Source organism: Ailuropoda melanoleuca, chromosome 10 (assembly GCF_002007445.2).
Source record: "Ailuropoda melanoleuca isolate Jingjing chromosome 10, ASM200744v2, whole genome shotgun sequence".
NCBI classification, from domain to species: domain Eukaryota; kingdom Metazoa; phylum Chordata; class Mammalia; order Carnivora; family Ursidae; genus Ailuropoda; species Ailuropoda melanoleuca.
In genome coordinates, this window is record NC_048227.1 from 95,697,610 (window position 1) to 95,724,256 (window position 26,647).

A 26,647-nucleotide genomic window follows, 5' to 3' on the forward strand; every position below is an offset into this window, starting at 1 on the left:
AGAGACTGGGACCGGTAGTGAGAGTAGTTAATAGGATATAAAGGCAAATGGAAAATCTGTCTCTTCCTGTTCTTCAAGTGACAGCAACCTCATCACCCCAGCAATGACTGGCATGCAGGAATATGCACCCAAGGCACCAGAGCTTTCCATTTTCAAGAGAAGCCTGAAACCTGGGCCTTATATAAATCCTCCTCCTCCAATTATTAAAGGATGGATTAAAACGCCATGAGCACCAAGCAATTCCACGATGGGCGCTGGTTGGCAAGATCAGAGGGGCAGAATAGAATCTTATTGTATTTGGACTTGAATGATGGATGAAAACTGTATTTCTTCTAGTAGACAATGAAAAGCAATAGAAGGTTTTGGAATAGAGTAGGGATGCAAACAAGAGTGCTTTAAGAAAATCCACACGGCTATTGAGTATCCTTGGGATGGAGCAGAGATGTGGCCTCAGTGAGGAGATTAATGTGGGGTTTCTTCCAACTGGGCAAAGGGAATAGAGAAGAAAAGGGGCTGTGAAAGATGCTGGGGAGTAAGAGGTCAGGAGATATGATTAGCTGTGGGAAGGGGGGGAAGGAATCATCCAGAGTCCTTTACGTCTAAATGTGTGCTACCTGTAACCATCCTTTTTCTTTAATATATACTTATGTTTCGTCTTCTCTTATTCTGCAAAAACGATCATTTAGGTTGTGCCCTGATAAGTGCCTGCTTAGTATGTAAATTTAAAGTCATTTCTTTAGGGGGAAGAAAAAAAGCACAGACAAAATATTTTATATTATCTATAATAAATGCAAAGAAATCAATACAAACAAAACTTGGCTTTAGCAAACTGTACATACATAAATATCTTTTTTTTTTACTGTAACATTCAACTTTGTTTTCACATAAAGCCTTCCATGATCTTATTTATTACATCCAGTTTTTCTTTATACCCTTTAAAAAAGTGCCTTTTAGATTTACAGCTTGTGCTTCTAAAGCAAAGGTTAGAACATCATGCCCCAAAGGAAAACAAGGTAAAAAGAAAGGTGCCATATAAGCTCTTAAAAATTGTATGTTACAAGGTTCTCAAATCTCTTCAGCACTGGTTGGTTGGTAGATTGTTCGATGCCATCATGGCACTCAGGGAAAGTCCTTTATTAAGTGGGTGGAGGAGCACTGTGGGACAGCTGCTCAGACAGTCTACCGAAGTCCTTGGGTATGCATAGAATGAGCCCAGGGCCCAGAATTCATGCGTCCAGAGAACGTTGGAGGTCCTTAATCTCTTTAGTGCTGAGGCTCAGAGTTTCAAACAAAATTTCTTCCCAACCTGTTGTCTGTCTGCTCTCCTCCTGTCATTGTTTCCGATCCACCTCTGAAGCCATGATTTGCACATGCGGGATGCGGAGGAGAGCTGAAGCTGCCACGCTGAGGGCATGCGTCGAGACTCAGGTCCTGTTTTTGCTAGTTTGGGATTGCTTTTGGCCAAAACCTCCTTATGCTACCAGCAGTGCTGCGGATGGCGTGTGCTCGGTTCAGAGCGGAGGAGGGCCATTTGTGTATCTGAGCATGGGGTGGAATGATCGGGCAAAGTTGTTGGAGAGGGCACAACTATAGTCTTCCTCTGACATTGGTACAAGGCAGGCGAGCCCAATGAGGAGCAGCAGGAGAAGCTGAAGTGGAAGGGCCGCTCGGAGGACTCTGAGTAAGAAGGCTCGGCCGGACCGAGCTGGCCGAGGCTCAGAAAGGGAGGAATCGGAGCCACCTCTTGTGGACCTGAGAGGAGAATCAACATAAATAACTCAAATATTTCAAACGCTGTCTGGATGCTGCTTTTGCTTCCTCACCTTCCTGGAAGCTAAAGGACCAGGCCAAACCCAACCCAACCCGGCAACTGGCTGGCAGCCTTCTGCAGTATGCCCAGGTGATCTCCCCACCACACGAAGAGTGTTTTTGGACACTTCGCTGATGAAAAATAAACACTTAGTCAGTCAACTAAAGGCAACTACTTGGGTTCAAATCCCATCCCTTAATTTGGTAAAACATTTTCCATCAACAAAAGTAATTGCTCTACACACATCCGACCAGCGTAGGTTAGGTAGATCCCAGATAATTAAAATGTGGATGTTTGATGCAGGACATTTTTGGTTTAAGAGTATCAGTAGCACCATTAGGCAAAACTAGTTGCTGTCAGAATTATGCAAAGTATCCCATCTTGCCATCCTGGATGTGGCGAAATCTATGCAGCAATGTTAAGAACAGTGGCAGCCATCTTGCAGAGACGCATAAAGTTTAAATAATTTTAGAGTATACCCTGGTTTCATCTTGCACTGAATCAGCATCTGACCCTGAGCCAAGTGGTTCAAAAGCTACATGTACAAGGGTGGCGGCAGAGTTAGCCTACAGAACACTGGTGTGGAATGGCATAGACCCTAGGCCGATTCTATCTATTGCTGCTCTGTGACTTTGGGAAATAGACATCATTTTCTGAGAACATATGATCTTCTTGAAGATTCCTTCTAGACTCAAAGTTCCAAGTTTTCCTATCTACTTCGATTTTCCCATCTACTTTTAAATAGTGCATTAGAATTTAAATATGAATTTCAGCACTCACGAGAAATACTGCAAAATTTTGAATATGGAAGTCAGTCTTGGGTGAAGTACACTATTTCCTCTTTGTGAGCATCCATTAATGCCTTATTTGGCTACTAGGTGAAAAGTTGTAGAAGGAAATGTTATTTACAAGAGGCATTTTGTACACATGCACGCGCGCACACACACACAACACTGCGGGAACAAAAAGAATGTATGTACCAATGAGACACATTCCCCCATGCCTACTATGAATTCACTAATGGATATAATATCACTAAGGGTAAGGACACTGAATGTGAGGCCCCTGGAGAAATAGGAAGGTATAAAAACTATATTGGTTACTCTGTACATTTTTCTCCCAAGAAAATATGTTTCCAGCTATCCCATTAGCCATTAATGTCTGAAGACAGATTACACTCATATCAGTGAGCGATAAGGGGTGGCACCAAAGAAAATAAATGTTAAGATAAAAAAGACATAAAACTCCTTAAAAAGGAACGGAGGGAGTACTCAAAGCTTTCTTATTACACTGTCAAAGACATATGTGAGACAAGCAGAGAAATCCTGCAGAAGCTCCAAATGGCCACGTACCATAATGTGTTTCTAGTACAGTTCTTGCAGTGTCATGAAAAAAACAAATCGTTGGCCCAAACTGGGACTGTATTCTTGTCCGAAGTCTATGACTAACATCTGTATAACCTTGAACAACTCACTTCACCTCTGAGTGCCAACTGCTTCAAACCCTCCAAATTAGATTAGATGGTCTTCCAACTGGAAAGTTCTGTATCTTATACACTTTATATCTTCTAGTTGGTCAGTATAGGCTACCAACTGAGAGGCCATAAGAGTTTAATCACCATCTAGTGGTCAAACTGATTAACTGCTAAGGCCAATGAGTTATCCCTCATGAACTAAATAGGAAAAGGCTGTATATTTTGTGAAAATATAGTACAGCATAAACGAAGTATGCCACATACCTATTAGTGGAGGAGAAGACAGAAACTTCTCCAGCTACCAAATTATAAAATATTCATGTTGAAATAAAGCTTTAGAGAATATCTAATCCATCTTCTAACTTCATACAGAAGTGGCTAAGGAGAGTTAACATTTACTCTTCTAATTGCTGACAACACACTAAGCATTTATCTTAGTCTCTCACTTAATCCCCAAGATGGTCTCCATGTGCTCATTATCTTCACTTTATAGATGATGAAAAGGAGACTCAGAGAGATAAAGTAGCTGGCTCAAGGTTATACAGTTAGCAAGTTCACCCTGAGATTTTTAAATCCCAGAACTTGGATTCTATGGATAGGGTCAATCACTTGCCCCAAATCATACAATTAGATGAAGAGCTCCAGCAGGAAGTCTGGGTTCCCAAGTCCCACCCTACCACACTCTGCAATATTTTGTTGTTTGATGACATGAACGGAGGTTGTCCAGGCCATACTTATGTAACTCCCATGTAGAAGCAAAGAAGACAATACTTGTATCGTAAGACATTTGCAGGTGAGTGGTTTCCTTATGTCTGAAATAAATGCCTCTGATTGTAAAGCCTCATGGTATTACACAGATCAAGTCAGGATTATGGACATGAGAGCATTTTGTTTTGAGGCAATTGTACAACCTTGGGCAAGTAATTTAGTCTCTCTGGTCTTCAGTTTTCTCATTTGCAAAGACAAGGGGTGCATTAATATCCTCAAATCGTTTTGGCTTTGACAGTTTATGAAGTCAATAGTTTGCCTTAAAGTGTCTTGAGAAGAATGGGATAGTTACTCATGAACTCTGGATTGAATTTTCCTTCAATGTATCTTTCTTTTGACCTGAAAATATGCCCTGGCAAACAACAGTCACCAGCCGTCACTGGATGAGTTGTAACAGGAACACCAGACAGCTCTGCATTTCCTCGTTATTCAGTATCTAAGGAAAACGAAGGAGATTTCTAACAGGCTTTTTCTTTAGAAGGCATTTAAGGACATTAGTTATGGGCAAATTTATGCAATTTGACTGACAGAGGTGAATACCACCCCTGTTTGTCAATTATTATCTTCTTTGAGCAAGTAAGCCAAAGATCAAGATCAAAACAGGGACTGCACTTGAACAAGTCCACTCCTGAGAAAAACCCGAAAGGTCACCATCTTTGGAATATGGGTTCATGTGTTAGAGAGTCTGTTGAAGGACATGGCACATTTAACAGCATCAGAGCATTTCTTATTAAAATTTAATTAGCATGTACCTTCTAATGTTGAAGAATGCTAACCGAGGGAGAAGTAATGGGCTGAGATAGGGACAAAGAGAACACACCGTGCCTAGTGGGCTTCCATGCAGTTGACTGCTCTTGGAAATGTCCACTTTATCTGCTGAGAAAAATGCCACCCCCTTAGGGCAATTATCAGGGTTTCAACGTGCGCAAAATTGCTTCTTCTTAGGACGAACCTGTACTAGAGCTTCTGGTACCAAGAGGATAATGGCACCCACGGAAAAGGGTACTTTTAATATTTATCCATTGACCTAAGAGCACCTGTTTCAAGAGTTTTGGGAAATTTGACAAGGGAAAGAACAAAGACTACTCATTAACTAGTCACTCATCAATCTCCAATGGCCTTATTACATAAATAGATGCGAGTTGAGATTGTGTTTATAGAGGAAGATGAAATGTGTGAACTTACCCAAGGAACTTAACCGATGGAGCTATTTCAGATAATTCTGTCCAGGAAGAATGTGCTTATTTTCTCCAAGTAAATATTTAGCTTACCATTTTTCTCACTCCCCTCATTTGTCCAGATTTCTGGGTAAGTGACTGCCTAGGAGTTGCTTCATCTCTTTCCCAAAATACATACAGTTGTGGGAGAAGGAGATGGTAGGGGAGGAAGCAGCACATAATAACACACCACACAAAAGAAAGTATGACCCAGGGATGTAAAAAGCCTGAATAGCATGCACAAAGTATGACTCCTCTCAATAATTTTACATAATCAAGGAGAATAAAATGAATTACTTGTGGGCATAAATTATTTAAAGGCAAGTGAAAAGACACTTCAATTCATTTTGTTACTTGTTGGCTAACACAGGCAGCGTCGTAACAGGGATTTATTGTGAGAAAATACCTAGGTTGTGTATGATCTTGTTGCCTGCTCCGGTGCAAATGGTCTTTGTTCCCTGGATGTGTGGTTCAGAAGAAAAATTTCCAGAATTAATTTAGGATTTCAGTCTTCTTTTTTCAAAAAACGAACTGGTTCGTCCCAAGCAGTGTCAGGCAGACTGGGGCAGCCTGAGCCCTAGAACTGTTTTGTAAAGGAGCCCACCCCCCTTCTGGCAGAGGGAAGTGATTTACAAGTTAGGATCCAGAGTCAGGTAGACCTGGTTCAAATCTTTAATCTTCATGCCTCTAATCCTCAGTGCCCCTGTCTTGGGAATACAGACGTGCCAGGGGGATGTGGGAAGAGCTAAATGAGGTGACAGATATACGATGCTTAGCATGGTGCTTAGAAACGCATTAAGTGCTAAATAAATGTCACGATTTATCATTATTATCTTATCATCGTTAAAGCAAAGGTGTGCTAACTCATACCATTAGGGACTGGCTGTATGCAGCCTATTCTCCCAGGAGAATAGTCCTGATTTATGAGTAGTGCTTTCAAAGCTACTATGCAGGCAAAGTGGCTGACTTGTTCCTGGGAAACACTGGGAATGCATACCTCAAAATATTAAAAAGAAACATACTGGCACCTTACCCTATAACTGCTCTCAGCCTTGGTGGCCAACCTGTCCTAGAAGTACACCTGTATAAGCTGAGACTCTCTGAATGCTATGGATAAGTAGGAGAGGATAAGGAGCCTGACAGGAAAGACTTGGAAAAAAAAATTCCACAAGAAACCGAACAGTGTTTACAGTGAAGCGTTCACAGCTTTTCCCCCCTTTCCCTTCCATTTGCTGCTTCTCATTCCACCTTAGTTCTCTGTGTAGAAGGTGCCAGAGACCAAAGGTGTCCAAGGAAATTTTGCATGTTAGAATTCTTAGAATTTGTTTTAGAATTTTTTGCTTAAGTTTTGGAATGAAGTCATCACTTCACTGTGTCCAGACTACACAGCAATTATTCCTTTGCCTTGCTGGAAACTGGAGTAAAATCTTCCCATTTGTCAACGTCAAATAATCCACAGTAGAGTTGTGAAGACTTATTGGTGATTGAGTTAGATGATTTTAAGTCAAAAGTAGAAAAAAAGTCCAGCTGGACCATCATAAACATTGCTTCTTAAACCTCTTTAATCTAAAAAATGATGAATAATTATTATGAATGTAGTCACAGATGTTTTTCAAATGTTTATACTTTTTAAGGAGTCTTGAGGAGCTCCTTGTAATTGATTTAGGGAATCTGTAGATTCTGACACATGGCAGGAACCATATGGAAGTAACTGCATAAGCTCAGTGCCTACACATAGTAGGTGTACAGTGAATACTGGCATCCGTCCATGTGCAGGCTTAGAATATTACCTACGAGCACATAGACCTGTGGCTGTAAAATCAACCTGAAATTGTATATAGCAGATAAGCAACTGTGTTATCAACATCAGACCTTAAACAACAAAAATAATAGAAGAACCCTCTTCCTTCAAACGGATACCCAGTTTCTTCCAACTCAGCCTCTTTCCTCCCTTAGAATAGGTGTCTAAAATTTTCCATTGTAGATCTCTGGGGTCAACATTCTAAACTGTTTGTGCTTTCAAATTTGCTGGACCAGTGCAAGATCAAACACAAGGTGCTCTCAAGTCTCAATGTAAAGGGACACCGTGACAGCCTGGATTATGAGTGAAGTTAATTCTTTCCCAGCAGACTCCACATTCCATTGTCGGGGTTGGGTGCACCCCACACAGAAGTCCCAAGAAGTTAAGAAGTCCAAGAATGCTCAACCACAACCTGTCTGCCAAGGTGTTTGATGAAGTTTGCCATTTAGGTGTAGACCATTTGTATTCCAGACCCTCTACGCAGCAAAGTAAACACTGTGTTGAATGCTCAGAAAGATGTTAATAAACAGCGCTGGACAGAGCAGAGCTGAAAGGCGCCTGTGGCTGTCACAGTGAGAATGTGGCTGTCCCAGCTGCAAAGCCCCGTTAGGAGACATGTTGAAGCACTTGCTGCCCTAAGAAACGATGCTTGGACATTTTCGGAAGACCCCGTGCAACTGAAAGAATGGGGGTTGCAGACTAATGTGATATTTGGGAACCAAAGGGCGGTTGCTATTGGTGTTGCATAATAACGTAAGAGCCTTTCCCCTTCTCATCACCATCATTTATGTCAACCAAAGAATTGATCTCTGGTATCCTAAAAGGACTGCTCCAGGGACATTCCCCGAATATCTCTGTTCATGGCACATCAGCAGTTTGTGGGGAGAAGATGGACCAAACAATGATCTGTCTACAGTACATGACTGGCTTTTCTTGAAGGGGACTAAGAGAACATCAGAGCACCTGTAGAAGTCCATCATTATCTTCAAAAATCCTTGTGAGTTTTTCTCCATTCATATTTCATTATTGATTTATTATGGACCAAAAACCCCCACAAAATTGTCGTCAAACCAAACCAAAGGGAAAGAAAAAAAAAAAAGCACAGTAAAGGGAGGCTTAAAACCAAAGAGCACATCAAAGTACGTTCTGCGTTGCTTCAGCTGAGTAGGAATGACCAAATCAGATACCCAGTCCCTTCAGCACGCAGCTGGGAAACGGAAACTATTACTCGGGGGTTGTTTACAACTCTACACTTCCTTACCCCTCACCCTGCTTTCAGGAATTTAGATTCCAGCTCAGTGGTGATAAGTTTCCAGAGGGGCAAACTAACAGTGAACGGCTTGGGATTGGAATGAAAAAAATCAGCTCCAGGGACAGCATTTTCTTTTTAAAAAGTTGTCTGGGGGAACATGAACTGTTAGTGAAAGGGCAGGGGAGCACAGACACCACACCAACAACGAAGGAGGCAAAGCACCGCTAACTGCAGAAACGAGGGACTGTTGGAAGCCAGGCGTAAAGCACGGAGGGGCAGCTGTGAGTGGGCTCTCTGGACGGCCCCTGGCAGGGGCACTGACTACCCTTGTTTTTAGTGTGAAAGAGCTTGCCAAGTGTCAGGAAGGCGAGTGACTGAGTGTGCTGGCAGAAGAGAAGTTTTAGGATAAGCAAAAGAGAGAAGGTGCTTATAAATTGTAAATAATACCAAATTAGGACTTGCCATTTTGAGAATTCAAAACCCACAATCTGGATAAAACATGAAAATAAAATAAAAAGCTGGGGATGTTAGTATATTTTATTCAGATTTGTGGGTTCTGTAAGTGGTAAAATAATTCATTGATCTATTACCTGTCTTATTGTAAAATCTAGAAATAAAGAGGATGATGAAAGTCTGCCATGAATCAAACGGAGGCTGTGCCATCCACTGCACTGAATCCTCAAGTGCACACAGAACACGACGTGATGAAAAGTACCAGGGGGCCTATGGAGAGTTAGACAAAATTCTGGTGGGATCCAAATATTTTGTGCTCTGAGCTTTACTTACACTTCACGCTTAGAAAAGTCTCTTCCAATTTATTAGAAAAAGCATGTACGGATGAAACAAGTAATTTCTCAACTACCCTGAGGCAGACCAGATAGAGGCCTACCTAAATCATGGACAATTTTCATCATCCTCTTGGAGTTCTAGAACAGTGTGGAAACCAGGAGAATAAGGTACCTGCTATGTGGACTGTTGACAGAGGGTCCAGGCTGTGAGAGACTACATTTGCCTCGTGGCTGTTTGCAATGAACAGGGGTAAAGAAAGAAGAATGTTCAGTCCAGGCAAATAAAGACAAGCTACTGAAAAAAATTAAACTAAAAGTGCGGCAAAGGAAAAATAAATCAAACGAAATGATCAGTACCCATGAATTCAGGAAACTGGCTTTTCTTTTGTTGAAAAAATGAAACTAATCCACATCTCTATCACTGGGTCACTGAGGAAACAGAAATTGTGGTTCGGGAGTCCCCACCACAGTGGGATATTTTCCCCCATTTTTCATGATGGACACGCTGGTGACTCCACACCAGCCAAGGATTTACTTACAATAAATATAAAGGTCAATGTGCCTTGGCACGCCATATTTTTTTCGTTTCCTAGAACACTGAAACAGTACTGAAATTCTTGGTAGATAAAAAATAACAATGGCAATATGAGATTTTTCTTTGTAGAATGATGAGGACCCGACAAGTTAAATCAGGGCTAGAATTTGACTCGAAAAGCCAGTATTCCTTCACATTCTTAAACTAGGATCTATAGGAAACTAGTGAATGTAGTAAAAAACAATCCTAAATAAGATAATAACATTTATCAGCATAGAACTTAAGTGTTTATAACACAAAAAGTACAAATGAAATCAATAATTCTAAAAACTAAGGAAAATGGGATGTAAAAAAATGAATATAATCATAAAGCTGGACAAAAAAAATAACAAAACAAAAACAAGCTTCTAATTACACAGAGAAATCAAAGTATAGAGGGTAGCAGGGGCCAGATTCGTCCTTCCGTCCTCACAGAACACCAGTGAGGCAGCCTCCCAAAGGCTCTGTGGCTGAGTCCTCCTCAGCTGTTGCCTCTTTGGGGGCAGCACAGTCGCCAAAAACCTTCAGAACCACCGTCAGGCTTCTTCGCTTGAGAGTTCAACAGAACCTCCACTTGTCTCATACGTTCAATGGTCTCATGAGACGCTCACAGTTCTGTCTGCTTCTGGCTGAGGCGCCCCTTTACATAGAACCTACTTTTTTAGGTGGACTATGATGGTAGTGGTTTGAAGGGAGGAGCCGCCAAAGAAACAAGGGAACACCATTCTAGTGATGGCCCTTGGAGCAAGAGAAATAACTTGTCTCCCTGTACCAACCACACATTGAGCCCTCCTTCTTTTGAAAAACAGAATGTTCTTTTGCATTCCTGAGTGCATGTGGGGAGGGCATGCCGCAGGGCTGAGGAAACGACACTTCACTGAGTTACTGTGTGACAACGCTCTTCTGTAGGGGGACTCCTGCTTTCCCAGGGGGAGCCTGTGGACCCTGAGGTGGGTACAGATACCGTTGCTCCCCAGTGTTCCCTCCCATGGGCCAACTGAAAGGACCAGTGGAAAGTTACCGTTCTTTGTCTGTTTGGGGTGCTTCTTCCAGACGTAGGACTCACAGATCCCGAGGTGTCCAGTTCATCAGCAGAAGACCAGGAAGACAAATCCTACATAGGAAATAGATTTTTTTAAGGACTCCATGTCCCAAAGCCGTGATGGCTTGGTAATCCACAACGCATTTACCGGCCCATCCCCAGCCATCCTCCATAAAAATCAACCCATTCCTTGGACAAAACAGAATCAGACAACTATAAGAACGGAACCGAATTCTTCTAGTGTATCAGGCCTTTTCTGGTTGTCAGTTTAGTCCTGTTGGAAAATACAGGTATAGTTTTGCTATTACTATGTCACTTGCAGCTTTTTTTATTTCTTAGTGACACGGATGTGGAGGAGTGGAAGTGAAGGAGGTGAAGGAATTGGTTTTACACTACAGGTCTCTTGGGCCAGAGAGACACAAGTCATTTGAGTCCGAAACAAAAGATATTCATCCAGGAGCCTTCTTTTGTCTCCCACTACTCCGTTGGTCAGAGGAGGTCGTTGTTTCGCAGGATTATGGGAGTGCAGGGTGTTTGTGCGTTCATAACGAGATTTTGCAACTGGCCGTCTGAAGTCTTACCAAGCATCTCTGTATCTACAAATGCATTTCTCAAAACCGATAATACTACCACGATATAGATTTAAGGGAAAAAAAAAGTAAATGAGCAGAGGACATTTTCTATGAATTAATTGCTGTCTATGTCAGGAGAACTCATGCCTTCTGGTGTTCGAATACAAAACTCATATGCAACGATTGGTTATGACCTACCATAGCTGTGTGACAGGAAACATGTGAATTCTTAAGTAAACAGGGTAAAATACATGCCACAGTAGAGACGGTAAAGGGTTAGCAGTAACAACTGCAAGAGGTTTTTTGATGTAATAGAATCAAAAGCAGAGTCCTATTATGAAAGTTGATGAGCCCCTTTTTTTATTTTGAGACAGGACTCGTAAGAGCAGTGATTGAGAGAGGGCTCTTTATCCTGACAAGTACTATATTCAAAGTCCTTCTAAAAATGGATAAAGATAATGCTTCTTCGGTCTTCTGTAAGGAATGCTACACCATGATGTCTGCTTAGAGCTTACCTGCTGACTGCTTGACATGTCTAATAGCTTCTCCAGCTCCTTTATGTGACGACTGACCTCCTTCAAGAGAAGTTTGAGCCGATTTCCAATCACATGGACTTTTTCTTTAGCTTCTAAACAGTCTGTGCCTTCAGCATTCACCAGGAGTTGGCAAGACATGTCTTGCAGTGAGGCCACTCTGAGCTGGGATTCCAATAGCTCATGCCTTATTTGCTAGGTGTGTGATAAGAAATGCTTTACTAAGAATTTTTGATAATCGGGGAAAATTCCAAAAAGGCAGAATGACATCAGTGGGCAATTAAACCTGAGTACCCAAATGCTGTGCTCACCCAGGGAAGAATGGAGCAGCCCATGGCATTCGGGAATGGGGGGGTCTGGGTTCTAACCCTGCTGCTGCCAAAAATCGTCTCTAAGACCCCTGAACCTTTCTGATCTCAAGCTTTCTCATTTCAGAAAATGATAATACTGCTTCCTGCCTGGTCCACAGCAAGTATATTGGAAGTTCAAATTGGTGAATATATGTGAAAGTGCTTAAAACATCAAGTATTATGCAGAAGAGACGTAAGATACTCTTTTATACAGAAAGTGAAACATTAACATATAAATATAGCAAAACTCACATACGTCTAAGTATGCCCTGATCTTTGTTCAAGATTTTTTTGAAGGATGTAGTAGTGATTCATTATTTACAACTAATGTCTGAGGTCAAAAGTCAGTAAAAATGCCACTACATAGCTATTCCCTCTTGGTTTCTAAGACCTTTATGGTACTGAATTAAAAGCTTACAATTCTGTTGGTTAGGTTAGTAAGCATTAAATGTTGAGAAATGACATTTTACAAATACAGAAAGCTACAAAATGCAAATCATTTTCTCCTAATGGAACTCAAATATACTGCTTTATCTTTTATAAAATCCCTTAAGTACACTGTACATTATATTATCCGAAGTCCTTTGTATACGAATCTATGCAGAGATTCTGCAAATTTCCTTTTGAATTCAGTGCTAGAAAAAGTTTCTTTCTCCTTGAGAACTGGCATGTTTTCTTTTTCTCAGATAATGAAAATAACTTTTCACATTTTCCCTTTTGTCTTCATTTTCACAAAACTTGGTGACAAGGTTACTATTAAATCTGATACACTTAATTTCTTCTTCTTCTTCTTTTTTTAAAGATCTTATTTATTTATTTGAAAGAGAGAGAGTGAGTGAGAGAGAGAGCATGAGCAGGGGAAGGGGGAGAAGCAGACTCCACTCCCCTGCTGAGCAGGGAGCCTGGTGTGGGGCTCAATCCCAGGACCCCGGGATCATGACCTGAGCCGAAGGTGGCATTTAACCGACTGAGCCACCTAGGTGCCCCCACTTAATTTCTTCTATGAAGTCTTAATGGTCTCTTCCTATTTTAATAGCTTCAATGTCCATAAAAATAAAATTTAAGCCACTCAAGATACTCCTACTTTATACATAGATATAACAAATACAGCTTAAATTAAAAACAAGTATAACTGCCAAAAATCTGCTTTAGTAAAAACAACCTAACTAAGATGAAGAACATCTAAGATCTCTACAACTGAGCAATGACTTTAGAACCAGATTCTAAAGCTGGTCGACGTCATCTTCTATTAGCATGTTTGCCTCACAAAAATCAGAAACTATAACAAATAAAAAAGAGAAAGAGACCAGTATGCAAAAGGTAAAAAAAAAAAAAATTATCACCTACATTCTTTTTCTGTAAATGAAATAGGCGGGTGCTATGAACAGCCAGACTGCCAAAGCTCACACATCTTACCATAAGCTGTTTGTGATGGTCCTGAAGTGTCTCTGCATCCAGGTTAGAATCAATAGGGACAATTTCATTTTTCCTTCTGTCGATGTTCTCCAGCATAAGAAGCAAACCATGACTCATTTCATGGAAATCCTATGAAGAAAAAAAATGGAGTATAAAATCATCTTAAATAATTTATTTTTCTTTCCCTCACAGCTTAAATTTCCAGTCTTTACAATTGCTACCACTGGCAAAGATACGTTGGATTTAAGCTCTTATGCACAACTCCTTTCTGAGAAAGGCACTGGTGCTGTGGTAATTATCTGAGTTCACATTCTCACCAAAAGCATCTAGTTTGTTATTTGGGAGAGAATTTAGACAAAAGGAAAAACTGGTATCAAATACTTAATTTCTAGGGTTACTATACAGTTTGGAAGGAAGCAACTCTGCTCCCCTGTCTTCTCCCTGTATTCAAACCGTCCCATCTTGGAAGGCCTTAATCCAATCTCTTATATCCTTCATTCATCCATTTGTTCATTCATTTATTCAACAGGTAGTTATTGAAGATCTCCTATGCACTGGACTAGGAAGGGGTGCAAGGGTGAAACAACAGCTTGAGTACCTGTTTTCAACATATTCTTGGGGCACACGCAAACTCAGAAAGAAGGTTTACACTGTGCTCAGAATACAATCTGCTCCTGGTCAGGCCCTGCATGATCTGGTTGCTAAGCATCTTTCTGATCTTTCTTATCACTCTCTGCCTCTCTGACTACATTCTGATCCTACTGGCCTCTTTTCTGACCTTAAAGACACTAAACCCTTTCCTGTTTCTAGGACATCCCATTGGCTCTGTCTGGCAACATCCCTTCAGTGTCAGCTCAAAGATTCATAGAAGTTCCCTGACCTCTATCCCAAAGTGGCTTTTCTCAGTTACTTTTATCATCCACACTTGTAAGCATCTTGGTTAAGCAATTACGTGCATTTTTATTGGCCGTTTTCCCCCAAAATAGTAGAGGCTGTGTTGTACCCTGACTGCTCTGTGTATCTGTCAGAGAGTGGGCACACATCAAATAATTGTGGTAGAATGGATGAGTAAGTATTTGTGATGCTCACTTTCATGTTCAAGAAATGTCTGCCAACGTGCTCAGTAAATATCTGTTGAATGAATGAATGAATGAATGAATGAATGAGTTGGGGCTGAGATACACTCATGCGAATAGTCCAGTTAGCTGGATAAAAGACGGGGTCCACTTGCTTGAACTCCTGTTCAGATGTAAAGATTCTCCAGGATAATGAATAGTTTGGACACTAAGTTATCTCATTCAAATCCTGGCTTTGGGGAGTGACTGCATCCCTCCAAGTGACCTTGCTAAATCAAGTCTCAGACTCAGCTACACTGGAAATGTCTGACTCCCACGAACCTGACACTGCATCAGCGCGTCCTGGAGCAGGCCCCGCCACTCTTCCAGCAGGGAGCACACATGGTCCCAGCGCCCGTTCATCTGTGACAGGCGATCCTGCAGATCCTGGCTTTTCTCACTGCCAGTCTGGGTGAACTCGGAGCTGCACAGGTTGATGGAGAGGATGATGGCTTTGCGGTGGTCCACAGCTTTCTGGAGCTCCTATAAAGAGAAAGGAGAACAACCAAACAAAGAAAATGACAATACAAATGTTTAGAGCATAGTTTAAGACCTTAGTAAAAGCTTCACCCAAATGAAAAGATCCATTCAGTAAAATTAGCCTTAACCGCTAGATAAGAGACAGTGGCGCACACCACTGAGGACCACACTGTAGTTAAAGGAAATGGATTAGATGGACACTTGACAACTTGAATGGGTTTTAAAATATGGTATAGAGTGAAAGAGTCAGAAACAGAACAATGTGTGTAATAGAATAGCATTTCTGTGATTTAAAAGGCACGTGCACACACACAAATCCATATTTTTCATGCATATATGAATGAATACTCATTCAATATTTAAGAATGGTTGCCACGGGTTTCAGGAATGGAGATTAAAAAACAGTGAGGACAAAGGATAAACAGACAAAATTAAGAGGAACGTTGGAGGAAGTGCTGATGACCCCGTGCAATGAACTAAGAAGTCTGACAAACTCAACCCACAGCATGGGAGTTCAACAACAATAAAACAAAACAAACCCAGACCTGGCTCTAAGAGTTCTGGGCAGCAGGAAATGTTTTCATGTAAGAATCTCATCACTAGACCAATGGGACTCCAAGTCCCTCCAGAAGAATGAAACGGGAAACTTGCTAAGAAGGCAGATTCCCAGGCCTCAGCCTCTAGCTGTTTGGATTCGATAGGCACAGAGAGTTAGTGGCCCACAGGGGGAGAAGAACCCTGCCCATGTCATAAGCCACATTGTTGTGATGGTCAAGAGAATGGATTGGGTATTTCAACAGCTAACCAATTCAGTTTGATTTCACAAAAAAAGTAGGCAACTGATTTTTGCTTTATGCATTTCCCAAAAATCTAGAACTCTTCCAAGAACTTGTGCAGCACATGATTATGCATTAATGATTCAATATCTGGGTACTGTTTAAACATACCCAGATTAGTTTAGGGTCAGTGATCCCACAAATCACATCTGCCCACGCTACATTTTCTTCTAAGTTCTCAACATTTCTATTATGTCTCCAGCTTGTCTTAATTTTTCACTTTCCAATAGATTCTCAAAATGCAGTAATATAGATTTGACCACAGAGATATTGTAAAATCAAGAGATACTGTGGGAAGATACTTGGTTTTTCCACATACTTATGCTCAGGAAACAGACAGGAAGGACTGGGAAAGCGTGCAGAGGGTGGCTTTTTCTTATCACACAGGCTGACTTTCAAGGTCTCATTTTCCCACCCTAATCTCACTTAGGTCTCAGACTCTGGCCAACATTTGCTTTATCAACTTTTTAGGGGTTTGGTCATCATACACACTGCCTTACATTTTCCCAGAGAGGAACTAGAATAATTTTAAGTACTCTACAGAAAAACGTGTTTTATAATCCAGATAATATAAATCACATCTCCCACCTGATGCTTCACCCAGAAATTGATGGGGCTAGTGCAGAGGCTATTCTTTGAGAAGAAATCTGAGCAACAGTGGGGAAGACTCATTTCTCTGCAAATTTAAAATAAACAACAACCAAAACAAGCCATCAAAACATCACCCCAAAATAAATAATATACATGAAACCCGAGAGACACAAGAGCAGCACGCTTAACCCTTGAGCCTAGAGAGCCTTGGTAGCTCTATTCTGAGGAAGAGCACATCTCGATGCTCTCCAAACAAAAAGAAGGGACTGAAGGAGCTATTAAAAACAAACTGGGCTCTCAATCCAGAGTATGCTTACAAAAGTCTCCACAGAGTAATGCATTTCAAGAATTGTGCTAAGGAGGGGTGTTAGGATCTGGAGACGGAGCTAAAGGACGTTACCCCATGTGGATGGACACCCATCCAGGCCAAAATCAAGTGTACATGCCAGGTGTTTTACCATAATTACTCCACAGTGTTGTTTTGCTTTATTCATACACCGCAAATTGCTTCTGTTACTACTATATCCTATTTCAGAGGTTCTGCTGATTGTCCAACAATTTCAGTACAGCTCTACAAAGTCACAGAGATACAATCTTGGAGAGGAAACCTCTCTAGCTCTAGATACAGACTTGTAGGAGCCTGGTCATTTCTGCACTTCCCTTAAAAGGGGTCAAACAGTCCCAGAGGTACCTGGATGTTTCACGAAGTTTTAATATTAGTCATTCCTTAGGAACCAAGTCATTAAATCATACGTAATGAGTTACACGGGGGCTAGTTCTACAACGTGGTCCATCTTTCTGCCCTTCCAAGCCTTCTCTAGAAATACTGATTCGGGACGGCTGGGGGAAAGGAAGGCATTCGTGCTCACTGATGACTTTCCTGTGGCCGGGTGGTAAGAGCCCAGCTGCAGCTACTGGTTCTGTCGGACCAGGCAGTGCACGTGGCCGTTTTCTGCTTGGCCACTGTGGGAAAGGCTGAGGGCAGCTACCTTGAGCTTCTTTATCTGGAGCTCGATAGCCTGGATGTCGGTGCTGAGCTCCAGGCGCCGCAGCTGCTCCAGGTCTCCCTCTGTCTCCGCCAGCCACGTCCAGATGTTGTTCAGGTCCGTGCTGAACTGCTGCCACTTCTGGAGGTGCTGTTTCATTCTCAGCTCCTTGCTCAGGGCCTGTGCCTGGATGAGCTCCCACCGGTCAATCACACCTGGGACGTGACACACACAGAAGAATGAGCTGTATTTCTCTATGTGGGATGTTGGGGAAATCCCTTAAAGATACACGGGTCCCTAAGTATAACAACAAAGAAAAGTCATTCTAACAGGCACTTCTGTTGTTGTCAGCTATTAAACAACACAAAGCAGTATAATGGCTGTGTTTATCCCACCTGCATTTTTAATGATACTGGGGTTAAAAAAAAACTGCATAGGATTTAATACCATAAAGAACTTTATGAAGTAATAAGCAGTAATGTGCAGGAAGATAATATTCAATTGGTTTCTTTTTGCAACAGAACTTGGAGAACTCATATATAAAATGGTAGACGAGGGGCGCCTGCATGGCTCAGTCGGTGAAGTGGCCAACTCTTGACTTCAGCTCAGGTCATGATCTCAGGGTTGTGAGATCGAGCCCCGCGTTGGGCTCTGCGCTCAGTGTGGCGTCTGCTTGCGCTTCTCTCTCCCTCTTCCTCTGCCCCTTCTCCCCCACACTCACACTCTTTCTCTCTCTCTCAGATAAAGCTTTAAAAAATAAAATAAAATGAAATGCCAGACAAAAGAGGTTAGAGAGAGTGCATGAAAATAAATGGGATGTGGAAGAAAACACGGCGATGCTGTTCCCCACCCCCTTCTGTCAGGAGATCATCGTAACACGGAGAAAAGTTCTCAGGGGAGAATGGCGTAGAATGAGATGGGCAGCGCAGGGCAACGCAGGGGCAACACGGTATTTCAGGATCTTCTATTTCCCTCTCTCCTGAGCTGAGCACCGCTCACTCACCAGCTGTTTGGGTTTCCGTGGTATTCAGGTTAACAAAGCCGGGGAAATTCTCTTCTTCCTCCTTCAGTTTGTGTTCTAGTCTCTTCACTAAGTCTATGCTGCCACGGCACTCACTCAGCAGCTTCATCTGTTGAGACACAGAAAACAGGACCCGGTCACACGATTCTCAACTTCTCACAAGTGCAAGAGCTTCTGGGGGAAAATACATTTCTAGTTCCTTGAAAAGGATGGTGGCTGTGTTTTACTGCTCTGTGGGAAAAAAAAAAACCAGTCTGCTAAGAACAAAAAAATCAAGTTCAAAAACATGTGCCTGCAACACAGGACACATGCATACACTTGCAGAGCAGTGCCTTGAAGATATACTGAGTTTTGCATGAGAATCCCTCAAAATTTCTTTCACATCTCTGAGTCAAGAGAGATGAAAAACCAATCCGGGATTGAAAACTCAGAGCCCTCAGCTGGCAAAACAATATAAAATTTTTGGCAAGTTGCTTCTTCTTTCTTAAACTGAAATGTGGGAACAATAATATTACCACAAATCTCGAAGGAACATTTTTTTGCATTAAATAATTTAAATACTTAAAAGCAGAAAGTACTATGAAAGCCAGCTGTTTCATAAGAAAATCTAAGCAATGTTTAACAGGTGTTAAGGGAATAAATTCTTAACATCAAAGGAAAACCTTCCAACTCCAAGTTTAATGTCATGCACGGCATTCAAAGAACTCTTGCTCTAACCATAAAGTTATGTTTCGAAGCCTTTAACAAATCACGCTGCTATGAAGTTTGAGTATTTTTGACTGAGACTGAGTACAATCTCAGTGATGTCAGCAGGGTCACCATGAAGTCTTATTATATTTAAAAAAAAAAAAAAGGAAATTTCACTATAATAGAAGTTGGTATAACAGGCCAAACTGGACAAGAAATAAACTCACGATTGGTCATTCTTCTGTAATTGTGAGGATAGTAATATCAGCATATATAAACTACAACAGTTTTCTTCCCTGGTTTCAAAAAGTTGTACATTACAGTTGTTATTAGACTTAGGGAAATTAATTTTTCTTTCCTTTTACTAGGCAGTCTTTTGGGTGTGAAAAGAAACTATGAGCCATGGAAGAGATTTACTTTTAAATTCTCTTACTTAAGTATGTGTAGGAATGGGCAGTTCTCCAGGAAAAATTATTTGGTCAGTAACTTGAGCAGAGCAAATAAACTCAGTATATACTTTACTAGGTAGGAACTTTGAAAATAGAAGTTAGTAATACATACAATCTTTTGCCATCTTTTCTCCAAATCCCTCGTTAGTCAGATTTGTTTTCCCCATAATGAGCACACTGATAACAGAGGATAAAAACACTCCCAAAGGCAGTGAGTAAATCAATACACCCCAGAAAAGAACTATATATATACACACATATATATTCTGTGTTAGTAATCTATTAGCTAAATCTGCAACTTCAAGGATAACCTTGGCCCCAAAATTATTAGCTGAGTTTCGAGAAATGCCTCTTCACTTTTGGGAGCCAAAGCATTTTGTTGCTGTCAGTTAAATGGATCTCACGGAGTTCTCCATGCAAAGAACAGGCTGGTCACTGTAGTAGGTCAGTGCATCTGAGCACGGGCCAGTTTTACTCAAAAGGTAACCTGCTAGTGTGGCTTCGTTTTGTACACCCAAACCCGTGAGTGAGTTCAAGGGCGGCATGGTGCTTGATAGCTCAGAAAGCCCTGTGCCACAGACAGACTGTTCTTTGTCACACAACTATGATTTCCAGGTACATGCTGGGATCACAAGGGTCAGGATACTCACATAGCCTCTGTAGCTGGAGTCTAGCTCCGGTCCTGTGGGAGTTTTGCTGCGGATAATATTTTCAGTTTGTTGCATCTGAAAACGGCTCTCATCCAAGGCTTTGTCCAGTTGTCGGATCTGTGACTCTAAGGCACTGGGAGCTCCTGCAATGTCAACCACAAGGTTCTTGAACATGCGTGACATTCAAGGTGAAGTTTGAGAAATTACTTCGGCTAAGGTGGTATAGAAATGGCGTATGTGTGCGTTATTACAAAGCAAATTTAGTACTAGCGTGCTGGTGAGTTAGAAGTTCAAAGACCAGACCAATCAATGAATGTGGTTGGCTCAGAGTCCTAGCAGGCCAGATACTGCAAAAGGCCTCTGCAGTGGGCTCTAACAGCCTGTGTGTCCGCTCTGCTGGCAGCTGATTCCCTGAAAATCTATGTTGTGTAAGCTGTGGAAGGCCTCTCCGAAAGCCCAACGTGGTGCCTTATGCTCCCCACCAACTAAGAGGCAGTTATTTCTCATATTCCCTCTGCAGGCACTTATCAAGGGGAAAAAGATATAATCCTCTGTTTTCTTTCCGCATCTCAACAGAAGATAGCACTCAGTAGAGGCAGTCACCACCACCCCCCCAGCTGCATCATTCACTTAAAGGTGTGACTTCAAGATAACCAAGAAGTTACATATGGGTGGAGACACTAAACTACCAATGGCTTGCCTTTGTTTAAAACCCACAACAAAACCAGATTTTAGCATTTGCACTTAAGCATTTTATTGCATTTTAGCATTTAAGATTTTAGCATTTGCATCTCAGCATGCTCCTCTTCAGAGCCTGGAATTCCTGGATCATCACCTTTCAGAGGTGTAATACCTTTTTGCAAAATGCGTGTGTGTGCAAAATGCGTGTGTGTGTGTGTTATAATTTTTGAACTGAACAAGAACATTGATTGTCAGAGTGAAGCTAACACAGGGTGAAAGCAGAACATGTATTAGTAAGCTTTATTAATTTTTTTTTGAAAAAAGGCCTTCTAAATACACCTGGAAGAGGTCTCTCACTGGGGATCACTCAGGAAGTCACCATTTCACTAATGCTCCTTTGCTTCAAAAACGAAGTGTTAACGAATACCTTTGCCATTCAGTATTGTATTGCTATGGTCAAACCCTATCCTCTCCACCTTCCCCCTGCTTAACTATGCTGAACTATAGTTTATCTAGTGCAACATTAAACAAACCTGGTTCCATTTTCCTTTCTTTATTTTATGGGGTACGACTTATTGAGGTCAATTAAAATTTTTTTTTAGAGCCAGACATCTGGTCTCACCCCTCGCCTTATATGTGGCCCTTGAGATCAGGAAGATGAATGGTGGGCCTGAGGTCACATATGCAGGCTGGTGGACATGGGACAGGACCTCTGAGCCCCGACTGCCAAGGCGCAGGTTAGTCTCCAGGCCCCAGAAGTCACGAGGTCAGTACGGCTACCCTCAATCAGGGCACCGGGGCACAGGTGCTGAAGACTAGCGCTTCCATCTCCCCTTTTCTCCCGTGCACGGGCATCATAGGTCTATACCTAATGAGACTCATTCCCACTTAACAGGTGGAGACGTTATTTCACTGAAACTTGATTATTAAAATCTTAGTCTTGGTGTTGATCAACAGAATAGTTTGGGGTTGTGTTTGTCTGCTTGTTTCTACTGCAGCAGTAAGAGAAGGAGGTGGTTCCTTAACATGCTGTTGCCCTGAGCTGTGAGAGGGACCGCAGATGTGCTCAGAGAGGAGGCTTGTTACAGGGGAGGGGGGAGGCTTGCTGTGGCTTTTCGTGCCTACCAGAGGTAGCTCTGATTGCACTTTCTGTGAGTTTTACATAGGCCTCAGGACTTTCGGGGATCATTACATCTGCAAAAAGAGCACAGTCTAAGTTGACAGCTAGATTCCTTGTGGCGGGAAATAACTTTTCCTAGGGGAAAAAAAAGCAGTTAGTCACTCTAGACAGACAGCTCTTGAGTATACAGAGGAGTGTGAGCGTGCTCACCAAAGGTTTCCTGAAATAAATCGTCGGAGCTCACACTGAGAATGTTTTATGAGCCAAGCACCGTTCTAACCACTCATCTATCTACAGGGTGCATGGAAGTCTTATTCGCATTTTACTGGTAAGAAAGCTGAGATCCAGAGGAATTAAACGACCTATCCAAGTTTCAACAGGTAGTAATTAGCAGAACTGCGATTTCAATCCAGACAGATTCTAGAGCAGCGCTGTCCAGTAGAAATAAAGTGAGCCACATGTGTCATTTTAAAGGTTCTAAGAGCCACATTAAAAAAAGTAACAAGAAACAGATGAAAATAATTTTAATGCTTTACTTTGCTAAACCGATATATCCAAATTATGACGTGTAATCACCATAAATATTACCATTTTACATTCTTTCTTTGTGCTAAGTCTTTGAGACTTGTGAATTCACGTAAATACATTGGACACAGCAAATCTCAGTTTTGCATGGTCACATTTCATGGCTCGATATGTTCAGCCCCATGTGGCTGACAGCTACATACTGGAGAGTGCTGCTGTAAATAAGAAATACCTATTAGGCTCTCCTGTAAAAACAAAATAGAAATGAGGGAAGTCATTTTCTTTTTAGACAGTGTCATACCCTTGGGAATCCAAATGTGAACCATCAGAAACAAGCAGAGACGGCCTTTTGGAGAATGTGTGAGATGCATTTACAAGAGCTACAAATTGGCCTCTGATTCTTTCTTCTATTTTTATTCACCCTCCTTACAATGTTCCTCTTTCTCTGTCCACCCCTTCACTGTATGTGTTTCTTGGGGTTTCGTCTTTCTTGTTCTGCTTTCTACATTTTCCTGGGTGATTTCCTCCCTTCCCTCAGGGACAATTACCATGTATACATGGATGGCTACCTAATCTGCATTTCCAGTTCTAGAACTTCAGACCATACATCTACTGCTGGGTATTCCATTTGTATATTCTACAGTATCTCGAATTCGGGGTGTGCACAAATGAGTCATCACCACCCCCTTTCTCACTGCCTTGCCCCCGGCCCACAGACAACACCCACAACATTTTCTCCCTCTTGTGGTCCTCGGGGCCTCGGGCTGCCTGCACCTTTCACCAAGATACCCAAGTCCGAGAGTCGCCTCAATCCCAGTTCAATCAACCATCACTTAAGGAGACTCGTCATGATTTGTCAGTTCTCTTCCATTCTCTCCATCCCTAGTGTTGTTCCTTAGTTCAGGCCACCATCATCTCTCCAACCTCGATCATAAAATGTTTCCTTCTGAGCTCTTCTCCAATGTGATCCCTTCCATCTAGTATTGAGACAGGTTCTGTGAAAGTATGTATCTGATCATGTCACCTCCTGCTTAGAGGTCAGTGGTGGCCCTCCAGAGCCTTCAGGAGAGAACTCCCTTCCATGGCAAGTAGGCTGCTATCTGACCAGGCCCTGGTTTGCCTTTCCACCTCCTCTCTGTCCACTCTGTGTCTCCCACTCTACAACCTTGTCATTGTGGATGAACTTTGGGTGACCAAAAGCTCTGTGGCTGATCATGAAGCTGGGTGGGCACCCTCTCCTCTCTTCCTCTGAACTTCACTGTGTCTGACTAACTCCCATTTAACCTTTGGGTCTCAACTCAAGAGTCTTTTCCCTAAAGCCTTTCCTCAAAGCTCTGGTTAGTCACCCTTGGCTGTGTTTCTGTACCACACTGTGTACATTACTTTTGCAGCACCAACACTTCACACAGCTGTTGCTTATCTGTGTTCCACACTAAAGTGTAAGCTCTTTGAGAGCAAAAGGAACCATGTATCCCTAATACTTAGACAGTGCTTGTCACATAGTAAGAATGTAAGTGTATGTGGGATAAACCAATGGTCATGCTAATTTTTGGATCTGATAATCACAGTAATACCCAATTATTCTATTATGTGCAATTTGCTCTAATGGAGAAAGGAAGAAGAGGATTCTGCTTAGTTTACATATTTCAAATACAACATTCAGTCCTTTTTATTTTCTTTCAAGCTCGCCTATTGGAAGAGCTCTTTCCTACCTGATAAGCCAACAGCTCCCCTGAGGTAGAAATCTTTATCATCCTGACCCTCTTCATCCTCAGAGGGCAGAGCTCTAGACACAGCAGACTCCAGGTCACGGCTGAGGTCATAGTCATGGTCCCACTCCAGGGGGATGGAGTCCACACTGGCGGGGGTGTCTCGTCCCGACCGCTCGCTCCGCAGGGGCTGGGCGAGTGAGAGGGAGGGGTTGGAGGAAGGCTGGGGGGAAAGCACGCCGTCCACAGAGGTGTCACGCCAGTGGAGGTCCGAGAGAGCTGCAGAGTCATCCAGCTCCAGCTCCCGGTCAGAGAGGTCATGCTCATCATCTGGGAGCTAGAAATGTAGTCAAGCCAACTCTATCACCGCAGCAGTCAGATGATGCCCTTACCACTTCCTGTTCTGCCTCTCACCAAATCTCAGTGTTCAAGCTTATCTGGGTCATATTCCTACCTTAGTGGGGGTAATTTCTAACTTCCTCTCATCAAATAAGTGAGAATCCTCTGATCACTTTTAAAAATGTCTTATAAATTAATCTACCAAAGCTCTAGTTTTTATCACTGGTGGAACGGAAATAATATTAAAACAGACTTCAAATAATTAAGATTAAATAAGATAATGTAAATAAAGGCAGCCTAGCAGTGTGCCTCCAACACAACAGTTACACAATGGCACATTTCAGGAACAGAAGGAAATGACTAATTAACTTTACCTGGTCCTTTTTTACCTTATATCCCAGGTGCAAAATATATTTTATCACAGAATATTCCAAATATTCTAATAACAGTTTGTGATGTGATTATGGTAGCAATTAGGAAATTGGAAGAGAAAGAAAATTCAACTAAACCACTTCATCAGTTGAGCAACTGTTTACATTGCACTTTCATCTCCTTATTTCTTCTAGAAGCGTTTTTATCTTCCATAGAAGATATGTGCCGAGTACTCTCTAAGTTTTTTAGATAGATATTAACTTGTTTCATACCCGAAGCAATCCTGTCTACAAGGTAGGTAGTATTATTAAACCAGTGTCACATTAGAGGACACCAAGGCAAGAGCCATGAAGTAACTTGCCCAAGGTTATGCAGCCAACACATGTCAGAGCTCAGACTGGAATCCAGGTATTCTAGCTCCAGAGTCTGGGCTTTTACCCATTGTCCAATGCTACCTAACCCCACGTAACTCATTCTCTTTAGACTTAGTGACAGTGAAAAAAACACATCACATACAGGCAGGCGAATCAGTTTCTTATGGTATCTTTCCACACGCCCAAAGACCTCCTGACAGTAACGCCGGAGTTCATCCAGCTCTTCCTCGATGACCGCGGCATCCAAGGGCTCACTCTTTTCTATAAGCTGTTCTCCTTGGGCAATTATCTGCTCAATCTTATTGTGGTTCAGTGAAATTTCCTGCTGGAAGGCCTGGGGAACACAAATCTCATGTAATTTTTTTATTGTTCACAGTGACATGAAATAATTATAAGATATATATTTAGAAAAACCATGCAGGGGATATTGAATGTACCATATAAAGTGACAAGCCAAGAAGCTATTACTTTCTAAAGTCACACATAAAAATTTTAAATCAGAACAGGAGTCAGAAATGGAATCGTCGCAACTAATGAATCATCGAGCTTTACATCGGAAGCCAGGGATGTACTGTATGGTGACTAACATAATATAATAAAAAATCATTAAAAAAAAAAAAAGAAATGGAATCGTCGGAATTCCATGACCAGAAAGGTGCCTTTGGGTAATGAAATTTACCGCCACAGACAGTGTGGGTAGAGAATCACAGGAAAAAACATTTAAACCCATCATAAAGTTGATAGCACTGGTTATCCCTAATGAAAAGCAATGGTAAGCAATATAGTGCCACTGAAATAAATTTAAAATTTTAGAGAGTTAATTAAATATTTTAATTTTATACTTTCTGATCATATGTCAAACATGACTAAGATAAACCATCCAAATGATAATGTCACATTCTTCTCAGATGATTCTTTTATTGGTTCAGGAAATAATCAGGAAAGATTATAATTACTTGAAAAACAAGGAATTCTGGAGGACTATTTAGACTCATTCTATAAAGTTGAAAAGAGTTAAGCTAGTGGGGACAGATTTCAGGGATAAATTTTAATTCAATACAAGAATAAACTCTGGAATAGTTGAAATTATCCACTAATAAAAAGGCTGCTGGAAA

General features: G+C 41.7%; 1 protein-coding gene across 15 annotated transcripts in view; it reads right to left on the bottom strand.

The window, feature by feature from the left end:
* Nucleotides 1-766: 766 nt before the first annotated feature.
* The window catches only part of SYNE1 (spectrin repeat containing nuclear envelope protein 1), a 437,003-nt gene continuing 411,122 nt past the window's right edge, over nt 767-26,647 (bottom strand). For 10 of the 15 annotated variants that reach the window (XM_034669323.1, XM_034669329.1, XM_034669326.1 and 7 more), the window contains 12 exons: nt 25,675-25,866; nt 24,451-24,784; nt 22,219-22,287; nt 20,413-20,555; nt 18,609-18,735; nt 17,609-17,820; nt 14,995-15,195; nt 13,598-13,726; nt 11,814-12,026; nt 10,706-10,798; nt 9,283-9,341; nt 767-1,752 (listed from right to left, as the gene is read on the bottom strand). In XM_034669323.1, the coding sequence (XP_034525214.1) occupies nt 1,512-1,752; nt 9,283-9,341; nt 10,706-10,798; nt 11,814-12,026; nt 13,598-13,726; nt 14,995-15,195; nt 17,609-17,820; nt 18,609-18,735; nt 20,413-20,555; nt 22,219-22,287; nt 24,451-24,784; nt 25,675-25,866 (2,013 nt within the window). In that variant the 3' untranslated portion in view covers nt 767-1,511. The remainder of the gene's footprint in view (nt 1,753-9,282; nt 9,342-10,705; nt 10,799-11,813; nt 12,027-13,597; nt 13,727-14,994; nt 15,196-17,608; nt 17,821-18,608; nt 18,736-20,412; nt 20,556-22,218; nt 22,288-24,450; nt 24,785-25,674; nt 25,867-26,647) is intronic. The other 5 variants (XM_034669328.1, XM_034669324.1, XM_034669325.1 and 2 more) reach the window with 5 other exon arrangements.